The 13,457-nt window shown below is 41.7% G+C and overlaps 1 protein-coding gene across 8 annotated transcripts in view; it reads left to right on the forward strand.

Moving 5' to 3' along the window:
- The window catches only part of KIAA2012 (KIAA2012 ortholog), a 129,247-nt gene that overhangs the window by 105,054 nt on the left and 10,736 nt on the right, over positions 1-13,457 (forward strand). For all 8 annotated transcript variants that reach the window (XM_037734843.1, XM_037734837.1, XM_037734838.1 and 5 more), the window contains 4 exons: positions 4,290-4,380; positions 6,143-6,305; positions 7,360-7,474; positions 10,802-11,187. In XM_037734843.1, coding sequence (XP_037590771.1) covers positions 4,290-4,380; positions 6,143-6,305; positions 7,360-7,474; positions 10,802-11,187 — 755 coding nt within the window. The remainder of the gene's footprint in view (positions 1-4,289; positions 4,381-6,142; positions 6,306-7,359; positions 7,475-10,801; positions 11,188-13,457) is intronic.

Consider the following 13,457-nt stretch of genomic DNA (forward strand, 5'->3'; position numbering starts at 1 on the left):
GACGGGGTTTCACCATGTTGGTCAGGCTGGTCTTGAACTCCCGACCTCAGGTGATCCGCCTGCCTTGGCCTCCAAAGTGCTTGGATTACAGGCGTGAGCCACCACACCTGGCCTGTATACACTTTTTTAAGGTAGTTAAAAGTTGTACGTTATTATTCAAAGCACTGACTTCGTTTGTTTCAATACTTCCTAAATAGCAGGTTATTTTACTAAGAGAGAGGGAAAAAAAAAAAAAAAAAAAAAACACCCTTCTATGGTCCACATCCCCAAACCGACAGGGTTTCAATTCTAATGACAATGGAAGTTTCAATGTAGAACAGCTTTTGGTCAATACAAATGCGCCCTCTGCTGGTCCTTTCATGCCCTGTCCCAGAGTTCAAAAGTGAAGAGCAGTGAGGGTCTTCAATGAGTTTTTTCCCAGCCAGCGATGTTAAGGAAAGAAACCCTCACAGAACTACTACCCTTTGACACAAAGATACTCGACCAGCTTCTGCTCTCTGTTAATGTTACATATTATCCAAGACAAAATAAATTCCAAGGTACAGCCTGGTCAACGTTTCCAGTTTCCTTAACCACCTTTGTGCGTTAATAGTCTTGTGCCTCCTCTAAAGATGTGTGATACAGCGGACATCTACCTCCCTGAACCTGAGTAGAGGTAGAAGGAAACCCAGGTTGTAAAGAAGCTCTTGGGTGGGGAAACCACAACCAAACATTGAAAAATGGATTAACAGTCCAGGTGCAGTGGTTCACACCTGCAATCCCAGCATTGGGAGGCCAAGGCTGATGGAACATGAGGTCAGGAGTTCAAGACTAGCCTGGCCAAAATGGTGAAACCTCACCTCTACTAACAATAAAAAAATTAGCTGGGCGTGGTGGCAGGCGCCTGTAATCCCAGCTACTCGGGAGGCTGAGGCAGAGAATTGCTTGAACCCAGGAAGCAGAGGTTGCAGTGAGCCAAAATCGAGCCACTACAGTCCAGCCTGGTGGACAGAGTGAGACTACGTCTCAAAGAAAGAAAAAAGAAAAATGGATTAACCACAGTATTAAGGGAATGATGCCGATAATGGGTGAATTTTTTCTTTTCAAATCTTTCTTTAAAAGTATAGTATCTTCAAATAAATAAAACTGAGTCTAAATTAATTAATTCATGCAAGAATCTACTTCTCAGAAAGGCACAAATTGAATATTAGAGTCTTCCTTTCAAAAACAGTTTTGTGTTTTGAGGTTTTGTTTTGTTTTAATATTCATCTTCCCCACTGGAATGTAAGCTCCCTTAGACCAGCATCTGTGTCTAACTGATTCACCACCATATTCCCAGCACCTTGCACAATGCCTGGCATTTAGTAAATATTCAGTAAATCTGATAAATGACGGAAGGAATAACCTTTTGGAGTACAAATTGGTACAAATTTTCTGGGGAAAAATTTGGCAGTAGGCATTGTGATTTGAGGACTGTACATCTGTTAATAATCAGAAATGTGGACAAAGAGTGCATTTTTTAATAATCAAAACATTCCTAGCCGGATGCCGTGGCTCACACCTGTAGTTTGGAACGCCGAGGCAGGTGGATCACTTGAGGCCAGGATTTAAGACCAGCCTGCCCAACATAGCAAAACCCCATCTCTACTACAAATACAAAAATTAGCCAGGCATGGTGGTGCATGCCTGTAATCCCAGCTACTCAGGAGGCTGAGGCATGAGAATCACTTGAACCCAGGAGGTGGAGGTTGTAGTGAGCCAAGATTGCACCACTGCACTCCGGCCTGGGCGACAGAGCGAGACTGTCTCACAAACAAAACAAAAATTCCTTTCAAGAATATTCTATGCAGCCGGGCGCGGTGGCTCAAGCCTGTAATCCCAGCATTTTGGGAGGCCAAGGCGGGTGGATCACGAGGTCAAGAGATCAAGACCATCCTGGTCAACATGGTGAAACCCCGTCTCTACTAAAAATACAAAACATTAGCTGGGCATGGTGGTGCGTGCCTGTAATCCCAGCTACTCAGGAGGTTGAGGCAGGAGAATTGCCTGAACCCAGGAGGCGGAGGTTGCGGTGAGCCGAGATCGTGCCATTGCACTCCAGCATAGGAAAAAAGAGTGAAACCCCGTCTCAAAAAAAAAAAAAAAAAGAATATTATATGCAACACTTTTTATAGTTATACAAAATAGAAGCAATATGAATTTTTTTAATTACATGTTTGGTTAAGTCACACATGGTACATTCATATGATAACATACTGTGCTATTAAAAAAAATTTTTTGAGACAGGGTCCCTCTCTGTCTTTCAGGCTGGAGTGCAGTGGCACCATCACAGCTCACTACAGCTTCGACCTCCCAAGCTCAAGCAATCCTCCCACCTCACCCACCTGAGTAGCTGGGACGACAGACACATGGCACCATGCCCAGCTAATTTCTCTATTTTTTTGTAGAGACAGGGTCTCGCCATGTTTCCCAGACTGGTCTCAAACTCCTTTGCCCAAGTGATCTGCCTGCCTCAGCCTCCCAGTGTCCTGAGATTACAGACATAAGCCACCACATCCAGTCTAAAATCATTTTTTAAGAACATTTAGGCCAGGTGTGGCAGCTTATGCCTGTCATTTCAACAATTTGGGAAGTTGAGGCAGGAGGATCACTTGAGACCAAGAGTTTGAGACCTGCCTGTACAATATGATGAGACCTTGTCTCTACAAAAATTAAAATTTTCAAACATTAGCTGGGTGTGGTGGTGTACGCCTGTAGCCTCAGCTACTCAGGAGGCTGAGGTGGGAGGATCCCTTGAGCCCAGGAGTTCAAAGTTACAGTGAGCTGTGATCATGCCACCGCACTCCACCCTGAGCAACAGAGCAAGGCTGTGTCTCTAAGAATTAAAAAAAAATTTTTTTAAGAATATTATATGGGAAAATTATAATATAAAAGTAGATTAAAATTGAATATATACTAATCAATTCTATGGAAATATGATATGATATATTCATTTTATATATACATGTATATATATATATACAAAGTATATACAAGTAAATACACCAAAATATTTGCAGTAGTTGTATATGGGTAAAGAGAGTGGGCATGGTGAGATTTTTTTGGTTCTTGTTTGTTTTTACCGTGTGCTGGCACGAGTTTAGGCACTTTTCTTGTATTAACATATCTCTTCCTACTTTTTTAAAGCAGCTTTATCAAGGGATAATTGACATACAATAAATTAGACCTTTTGAAATTGTATAATTCCCATGAAACCATCACCACAATCAAAATAAAATATTCATCACTGCTAAAAGTTTCCTCATACCTCCCCCATTCCAGCCTCCTTCATCCCTAGACAACCACTGATGTGCTTTCTGTCACTACAGATTAGTCTGCATTTTCTAGAATTTTACATAAATGGAATCAGACCATATGTACTTTTTTTTTTTTGAAATGGAGTTCTGCTCTGCCTCTGCCTCCTGGGTTGAAGCGATTCTCCTGCCTCAGCCTCCCGAGTAGCTGGGATTATAGGCACACACCACCATGCCCGGCTAATTTTTGTATTTTCAGTAGAAATAGGATTTCACTATGGTGGCCAGGCTGGTCTAGAACTTCTGACCTCGTGATCTGCCTGCCTTGGCCTCCCAAAGTGCTGGGATTATAGGCATGAGCCATTGCGCCCGGCAAAAATCAATTTGTTTCTCAATGTTATACCCATACTGGGGAAATATAAATACATATTAACCTCCCAATGTTATCTATTATTTCCTTTTTCTGTTTTCTCTTCCAGTTTGTATCCATCCAGATGTTATAACGTTCTAACACACTATTCTGTAGTTTATATTTTTACTTGTCACATCATATTTTCCATATTGTTTATCTTTTTAACCATAATTTTAAATGTCAAGTTAATGTATCATAAATTACTTCCCCAATCTCCCTTGTTGAGCTGTTTCCAATTTTCCATTATTAATAGTAATGCTATAATAAGTAAGTTGGTACAAAAAGCTTGTTTCTTCTTTTGAATTCTTTCCTTATGATAAATACCCAGGAGTGAGATTCCTGATCAAAGGCTAAAACATTTTTCTGATTGCTGATACATACTGTCATATCACTTTCCCAAAGGATATTTTAATACTAATTTAAATGTTACTTGCCATGTGCCAGCCCTGGTTTCTGAAGCATTTGCTAATTTTCTAGGTATAGCATACGTCATTGTTCTAATTTGCATGCCTTTGACTCTCACCAGGTAGACATTTTTCCATGTCTGATCACCTCCTAGGATAACTGCCTATTGTCCTTTATTGATTGATACTCTGTTTTCACAGACCCAGAGCCAAGGAGTATGACCCTTGACTCTCTCAGTGCTTCCCAGACTGAGCACATCCAGACCCCAGACGCAGATACTGTGCAAAAGGTGTAAGTGTTCAAAGTTGTAATAACACGAGCTTCTCTGCTTTTACTTTGTTTGTATTTTTAATTCATTTAGTTTGGTTATTTTCTGACAGGCATGAGAATTCTCAGCTGACAGTGTGCTCTGACAGCCAAAATTAAATGGCTGTCTAAGAAACAAAGATTCTGCGGATGACTATATAGTGGTGTGTTTCCTACCTAAAAACCATATTATTTGAATGGGTGGGTGAAGGGTGAAGTTAACTCTAACCATGTGGAAACAGCTCTTTCCATTTGTCCAATCTGAAATCTACAGAGATGCCTAGAAAGCTGAAATCTATCACTTCAACCTGGGTTTCTCCCCTCAGCATTCAATCAGCCCTGAGTAAAATAAATAATGCTAATAATCCTAACACCAATATTAATAATAATTGCTAGCCTGTATTGAGTGCTTCCTGTGTACTGTACCAATGTGCTTACTGTGAGCCCGGCCAGTCAGGCATAGTGTTTTGATTTAAGCCCCCTTTGGCAGTGGGAGCTGGTGTGGCCTCTCTGCCTCCATCTGGAACTACAGCCTATTGTGACCTCCCAAAAACCTGCCCTCACCTGCCCTGGGATGTAAAGATTCCCTCCTGGGTCAAAAAGCTTTTGCGTTCCCCAGAAGTAAAGGGGGAAAGGCACTTCGATGAATGAGACAGCCACCAGAGGAACTCCATTTTTAAATTTTTATACCTGATCTTTGCTCACAATGTATTTTAAATGCTTATGACAACCACCCTCCCTCCACCAAAAAACACAAAATAATCTAAAAGAAATCTTTTAAATCAGGAGCAAAAAACACAAACTTCCACAAAAGTCATTACAGTCTTCATGACTTAATTTCAGGCTTGACAGAGGGATTCCTGACATAGAGATTTCTGAAAAAAAAAAGTAAAACAATCAGGTTTGTGGTTCTTATTTGCAGCATACCTATTCCTCAGGGAAATTAAAGGTTTTCCAAGCACTAAATTCTAAAGGAGACTTCTCCTATGGGCTTTTATAGAGTGACACTGAATGATTTAAAGACTCATATATTTACAGGAAATTCCATTCACCTCATTGAACAAATATTTCTCAAGTTTCTACAGTAAGGCCCTGTAGAGCACAGTAAAGAGAATACTCATTTAGCTAAAAAAAAATAAAATAAAATGCCCAGAACCAGGCCTGGCACACAGTAGCTGCTATTGCTCCTGTCACTGCAATGCATGGGGCTGTTTTTCAGTGGCCTTTTTACCCAGAGGGCATAAGTCAGTTATCCTCAGGGCACTCAGTGAGTGACAGCAATTCTACAATGGATAAAACCACCACAGCACATAACCTTTTAGTGGCTGAATTTGATAAAGATAGAAGTCAGAGGGCATAAAGGACTGAATGGATAGTTACATGTTCCTAACACAATCTTTCTTAAAGGTCACTTTCTTTTTCCAGCTAATCCTTCCATTGAAGAAATTTCAGTTAAATAATTCTTTGTCATTCAATTAAAAGCATAAATATGCAACCCCAAAGAGCAAATGACTTCTCCCACTCTCTGAGTTTTAGGATTTATCTGAGGAAACCCCAAAAGTGAAGACCAATCTTTCTGATCTTCCTTACCATGGGATATGCAGAAGAAAAAGTGTTGACTGAGTATGCCAAATGTCAGGCACAGGGCCTGCAGAGAACAGGTGCTCAATGTTGGTTCACTTGCCCTCCTTCTTTCCACCAGAGTTTTTTTCTTTAGTTTGGTCCTGTTGGTGTGCTCTTTTCAAAGGAGCAGAGATTATGATGTACACCACCTCCACAGAGGACTTCCGGGACACAGGCCTGAGTCACCAGAGAGGTTGAGTGCTGTGTATACATCTCTTCTTCCAAGAGAAAGAGAAGGGAAGGCTGAACCAAGACTATTTAGCCAGGAGACAGCCAGCATCGGTCATGTGAGTGTAAACACCTAAAAGCCCAGTCTGAAAGCCCTACCTGGATCTCATCAAGGATATCATGTACAGTTGTATAGAGTGCTTACTATGAGGGCGGCATTTTTGTATAAAGCGAATGAGGGGAGCATTAAGTCCAGCCTGTGTTCTGCTTACGAAGCCCTGTACAGCCACATTGGGCTGCAGCCTCATGAAGGATGGAGCATCCATTTCTAATTCCTTTTTTTTTTTTTTTTTTTTGAGACACAGTCTCTCTGTGTCACCCAAGCTGGAGTGCAGTGGCACAATCTCAGCTCACTGCAACCTCCACCTCCCAGGTTCAAGTGATTCTTCTGCCTTAGCCTCCCGAGTAGCTGGGATTACAGGCATGTCCCACCACTCCCAGCTAATTTTTGTATTTTTTTCAGTAGAGATGGAGGTTCACCATGTTGGCCAGGCTGGTCTCAAACTCCTAACCTCAAGTGATCCACCCACCTCAGCCTCCCAAAGTGCTGGGATTACAGCATGAGCCACCACACCCAGCCCATTTCTAATTCCTACAAAGGTACTGAGTGGGTGGTCACTGCCCCATTCTGCCATCCTCTTAGGAGGAAGAACTGTGTTGTTCCAGCCCATGGAGAAAGGTGGTCATCTCCCTTAGGTTTCCTGAAAGTTAGCAAATAATTCTGCAGTGAATAAAGCTGGTTTTGATTTACAATAGTTAACCATTAATCATGGCAACACCAATCTAGCAAAGGTAAAAACTGTTTCACTTTGATCCAGCTCTGTAGATCATGAATTAGAATCTAAGAAAGGAGGCAGACCATAAAGTATGTTTTCCTCCTCTTTTCGCTAATGAAATTATTCCTAGCAGTTTTACATCAAAGGTTGAACCTTTGAATCTCCCCATTGGCTCTGCATTCTCTAAGATTCATTATTCTGCTTTACCTGGAACTCACACAAATTCCATTCTAAGCCAGTCTGTCACCTTGTTCAACACAGTCTTCTTTGATGGTTTTTTCTTTTTGTTCATTTCCTATAAATATCATGGTCCCCTTTCTTGATTTTTCACCTTTAGGAGAGGGATCTGATTGACAAAGCCAAAAGAAAGAAAAGACTCAAGACAGACAAAACGAAAGCACTCAAGAGAGAGAGAGAAGGAAAGATCTACAGGGAAGCAGAGGCTGCCGTCGGTAAGAGAGTGTGCTGGCAAGTAACAAAAACTGGAGAAAACTCCTATTGGGGGTCGGAAGGTGGTGTGGGTAATTAGCATGGATCCTACCAGACAAACGCTCTGTTTTGAGTCTCCTTGACTACTAGAGCTAGGATGGTGTTGCAGCCTTACTTCATGTCAATATCTTAATAGATAGAGATAGAGGAAAATGGGGAGCCTAGAGGCCTGTGTTCACCAAGAAAAGAAAGTATAATAATAACAGCACCTATTTACTGAATACCTACTCTATTAGGACTCTGTATATATGATCTCATTAAATCCTCACAACATCTCCATGAAGGAAGTTTTATTATTATATTCATGTAGCAACTGAGGTTTAGCAAGGTTGGGTGACTTGCATAACATCAAGCAGATCAGACAGTAAAGTGGTAGACCCAGGGTTTGTCCTTTCCTATTTGACTCCTAACAGATTCTATTACCACTGCCTCCATAAAATAATAACTATATCACATAATCGGAGTATTGGGTAGTGAGAGCATTTGGGAAGGGGAAGGATGCCACAGTGTTGAATGATCCTCCAAGCTACGGTTTCTGTCTTGGTTCCCTGACCAGGAACTCAGATTCCTGTGCTTCTGAAGACTTTCTTTAGCCTAAAACTTACAGCCATTCTTTACTTCCCACATGGTACAGAATACCCTCCAAACAAATCCAATGCTGCTGGAAAGGACAACAATGGGTACGCTCCTGAGCAAAATCTATTTTTGAGATTTGCTTGTTTAACTCTTGCTGAGTTTACATTTCTGTAGACCATGACTTGGGTAGCATTGGCAGGATTAGGAAAAGGAAATACTTGTGGTGTCCCCACCAAAGGTGAAGTGAAGGGAGGGTCCTTAGAGTGTGGAAAGCTAAACTTTGCCAGGTTACAAAGCTGCAACCTCAAGCCAGACTCTCAAGGCATGACTTTCCAGCTGTGTCTACAAGCCTCCCTTCTGGGCAGTCCTGCCCCTACTGTAAGTTGGAGTGAAATAGAACTTATTTAATAGCAAGGGTGGTCTGCAAACTACTCTTCCCAAAACACACGGGGTGTTTGTTACAATGCAGATTCCCACTGAACCAGATTCTGGGGCTGGGGCTCAGGAATCTGCACCGCAGGTGATTCTATTGCATACTAACTTTTAAAAGTTACTAAAAAGGGGCCAGGCATGGTGGCTCACACCTGTAATCCCATCACTTTGGGAAGTGAGCAGATTTCTTGAGCTCAGAGATTAGAGACTAGCCTGGGCAACATGGCAAAGCCCCATTTCTTTTTTGTTTTGTTTTGTTTTTTTGTTTGTTTGTTTGTTCTCCCCATTTATTTATTTTATTGCATTTTAGATTTTGGGGTACATGTGAAGAACATGCAAAATTGTTGCATAGGTACACACGTGGCAGTGTGATTTGCTGCCTTCCTCCCCATCACCTACATCTGGCATTTCTCCCCTTGCTATCTCTCCCCAGCTCCCCACCCCCCACCGTCCCTCCCCTATTTCCCCCCAACTGATCCCAGTGTGTAGTGCACCCCTCCCTGTGTCCATGTGTTCTCATTGTTCAACACCTGCCTATGAGTGAGAACATGCAGTGTTTGATCTTCTGCTCTTCTGTCAGTTTGCTGAGAATGATGGTTTCCAGGTTCATCCATATCCCTACAAAGGACACAAACTCATCGTTTTTGATGGCTGCATAATATTCCATGGTGTATATGTGCCACATTTTCCCTATCCAGTCTATCGTCGATGGGCATTTGGGTTGGTTCCAGGTCTTTGCTATTGTAAACAGTGCTGCAATGAACATTCGTGTGCACGTGTCCTTATAGTAGAATGATTTGTAATCCTTTGGATATATACCCAGTAATGGGATTGCTGGGTCAAATGGAATTTCTATTTCTAGGTCCTTGAGGAATCGCCACACTGTCTTCCACAATGGTTGAACTAATTTACATTCCCACCAACAGTGCAAAAGTGTTCCTATTTCTCCACATCCTCTCCAGCATCTCTTGTCTCCAGATTTTTTAATGATCGCCATTCTAACTGGCGTGAGATGGTATCTCAATGTTGTTTTGATTTGCATTTCTCTGATGACCAGTGATGATGAGCATTTTTTCATGTTTGTTGACCTCATGTATGTCTTCTTTTGTAAAGTGTCTGTTGATATCTTTTGCCCACTTTTGAATGGGCTTGTTAGTTTTTTTTCTTGTAAATCTGTTTTAGTTCTTTGTAAATTCTGGGTATCAGCCCTTTGTCAGATGGGTAAACTGCAAAAATTTTTTCCCATTCTGTTGGTTGCCGATTCACTCTAACGACTGTTTCTTTTGCTGTGCAGAAGCTGTGGAGTTTGATTAGGTCCCATTTGTCTATTTTGGCTTTTGTTGTCAATGCTTTTGGTGTTTTGGTCATGAAGTCCTTGCCTACACCTATGTCCTGAATGGTTTTGCCTAGATTTTCTTCTAGGGTTTTTATGGTGTTAGGTCTTATGTTTAAGTCTTTAATCCATCTGGAGTTAATTTTAGTGTAAGGTATCAGGAAGAGGTCCAGTTTCTGCTTTCTGCACATGGCTAGCCAGCTTTCCCAACACCATTTATTGAACAGGGAATCCTTTCCCCATTGCTTGTTTTTGTCTGGTTTGTCAAAGATCAGATGGTTGTAGATATGTTGTGTTGCCTCCGAGACCTCTGTTCTGTTCCATTGGTCTATATTTCTGTTTTGGTACCAGTACCATGCTGTTTTGATTACTGTAGCCTTGTAGTATAGTTTGAAGTCTGGTAGTATGATGTCTCCCGCTTTGTTCTTTTTGCTTAGAATTGACTTCGCTATGCGGGCTCTCTTTTGATTCCATATGAAGTTTAAGGTGATTTTTTCCAGTTCTGTGAAGAAGGTCATTGGTAGCTTGATGGGGATAGCATTGAATCTGTAAATTACTTTGGGCAGTATGGCCATTTTCACGATATTGATTCTTCCTAACCATGAACATGGAATGTTTCTCCATCTGTTTGTGTCCTCTCTTATTTCATTGAGCAGTGGCTTGTAGTTCTCCTTTAAGAGGCAAAGCCCCATTTCTACAAAAAATACAAAAATTAGCTGGACATGGTGGTGCACCTGCAATCCCAGCTACTCAGGAGGCTGACGTGGGAGGATCACTTGAGCCCAGGAGATCAAGGCTGCAATGAGCCATGATCATGCTACTGGGTGACTACTCCAGCCTGGATAACAGAGCAAGACCCTATCTCAAAAAAAAAAAAAAGTTACTAAAAATGATGTCTAGAGATCACATTAACTCAACTATGTCTCTATTCCCAATTGTTCTGCCCCAGGAAAATCAAAGGACTCAAAGGCTAAAAAAAATTTAGAAAAAAACCCAGGAGCCCAAAGGAAAAGGACACAGAAGGAAAGAAATCTGGAGAAAGTGGCAGAGCAGAGTGGGCCTGATGTCATTCACTCTGAGGAAACAGAAGACACCTCAAATAGAAGTTCCTTCGCTTCAGACTCCTTTGTAGAGGACCCTTGGCTTTCTCCCAAATATGATGCCCAGGAGACCCAAGTTTCTCTAGATGGAAGATCATCACCCTCCCAGATTGCAACTGTCACTGGCAACATGGAATCTAAAGGAGAGAGAAGCTGTGAGGACCCTTCCAAAGTCAAGTCTGATGTCCTCGGCTTGACAGAGGGAGTTCTGTCCTCACTTGGCACAAGTGCAGAGGTGAGAAAAGCTGCCCTTAATTATATTGCACTTACTGAAACAGCTCTAATACCTAATGGTCTTATTGTTCTCCTTTGGTATCTTCTGACCCTAGTAAGACCTGATCAAAGATGCAGGGGTGGCAAAACCCCTCTGAAGTGATGCATTCTGTGAGGCCCCCACAGTGCCAGGGCAAGTATCCACCCTGTAAATAGGGTGGATAATGAGCACAGTACCCATCTGTGAGGGGTGCAGGACTCATGGTTACAGGGAAAGGTGGATACTGGCTATCAGAGTCAAGCATATTTACTTGACTTAGGCTAGGGCTCATCTATTGCTTGCCTCCCAAAGGCTGTGGAAATTTCTGCTTTCCTAATCTGTGTTTCTGTGGTATACAGCTGGAACAGAGGCAGTATGTATACATATATAAAACAGATACTGTATACATATATCTGTTTTTACAAGGTGCTTTTGGGCCGGGCACAGTAGCTCACGCCTGTAATCCCAGCTCCTTGGGAAGCTGGGGTGGGCGGATCATGAGGTCAAGAGTTAGAGACCAGCCTGGCCAACATAGTGAAACCCCATCTCTACTAAAAATATAAAATTTAGCCAGGCATGGTGGTGTGTGCAAGTAATCCCAGCTACTAGGGAGTATGATGTGAGAAAATTGCTTGAACCCGGGAGGCAGAGGTTGCAGTGAGCAAAGATCATGCCACTGCACTCCAGCCTGAGCGACAGAGCAATACTCCATCTCAAAAAAGAAAAAAATACAGAGGGTGCTTTTGCATGTAAGAGTCACTTTGTTCCAGAGGCTTTGATTCTTATGCGGAGGTCTGAAGAGAAAACTGAGTGTAAGGAAAAATTAACCTTGAAAATTGCTGCAATTAGGCCCAATGCGGTGGCACATCCCTGTAATCCCAGCACTTTGGGAGGCCAAGGCAGGAGCATTGCTTAAGATCAGGAGTTTGAGGCTGCAGTGAACTATGTTTATGCCACTGCACTCCAGCCTGAGCAGCAGGACAAGATTCTATCTGTAACCAAAAAAAGAAAGAAAGAAAAGAAACAGAGAAAGAGAGAAAAAAGAAAGAAGGAAGGAAGGAAGGAGGGAGGGAGGGAGGGAGGAAGGAAGGAAGGAAGTCCCTGCAATTAACCAAAAAAGAATACCATATAGAGACATCATCTGTCAGTATGACCAACACAACCAATTTTTCTTCTGATGTTAGAATAGATTACTATTTCTTCCACTGAGACTAAGGTACTGAACTTCATTTTGACATCTTATACAAAAAATTAAAAAGTAGCTTTAAACACTACAAATGCACACACGGCTAAGCCACCATGGTTAAACTCACATATGTTACATTAACCTTTACAACCACACTGTGAGCCAACTATGATTAGCCCCATTTTACAGATCCAGAAATAGAAGCTAGAGGGAGTTAAATGCAGATTGCCAGAAATTACGCAACCATTGAGTGGTAGAGCCAAGACTTAAGCTTAGGTCCTTTGACTCTGAGTTCAGGACTCTTGTCACTATTTTAAATTATTATCTATTTACTTATTTTATGGCCCATGGTCTTCCAAAAAGGATTCCAGGAAGATTTTCCTCTATAGTTCTCAGTCTCTCCCAGCTGCCGGGATCACAAAATTCCGCTCTGCACAACAGATGAAAATTTCAACCTATGGGCAGAACTTTTCTGAGCCTGCGTGATCATCAACATGTCTTAGATTTATTGTCATAGTATTGTGCTGCCTCTGCAAAGGCTAAAAAGCAGGGAGATTTTTCTCTGAGTTGGATACACAGAGTTCCTGGAAGGCTTGCCTCTCAAGGTTCCTTCATAGGCATATTTCTGAGGAAGAGGCATTAGGGAGAAAAGGAAAGCTATAACAACCTTCATATAAACTGGAATAACAACCTTCCATTGGAAAGGTGAGTTTCTATGGGATTAAATGTGAGCCTGACCCATCTATACCTGAGATTGCCCTGGTAAAATAGCTTCTATCTAGAACCTGTGGTTCCCAACTCTGGCTTCATGTTAGAATCACTCAAGGAATTTTTCAACAACTGAGGGCTTCCATCTAGAGATTTTCATTGGTCTGGGTAGAGTCTTGGCCTCAGGTACTTTTGTTTTTATGTGTGTGTGTGTGTGTGTGTGTGTGTGTGTGTGTGTGTGTGTGATGTATGCATGTATGTGTGTATATATGCATGTATGTGTGTATATATATGTACATATACATACATATATTCATACATATATATAACCATCATATGTAAATATATATATATATAT

The sequence above is a fragment of the Cebus imitator genome, unplaced genomic scaffold (assembly GCF_001604975.1).
Source record: "Cebus imitator isolate Cc_AM_T3 unplaced genomic scaffold, Cebus_imitator-1.0 Scaffold671, whole genome shotgun sequence".
Classification (NCBI taxonomy): domain Eukaryota; kingdom Metazoa; phylum Chordata; class Mammalia; order Primates; family Cebidae; genus Cebus; species Cebus imitator.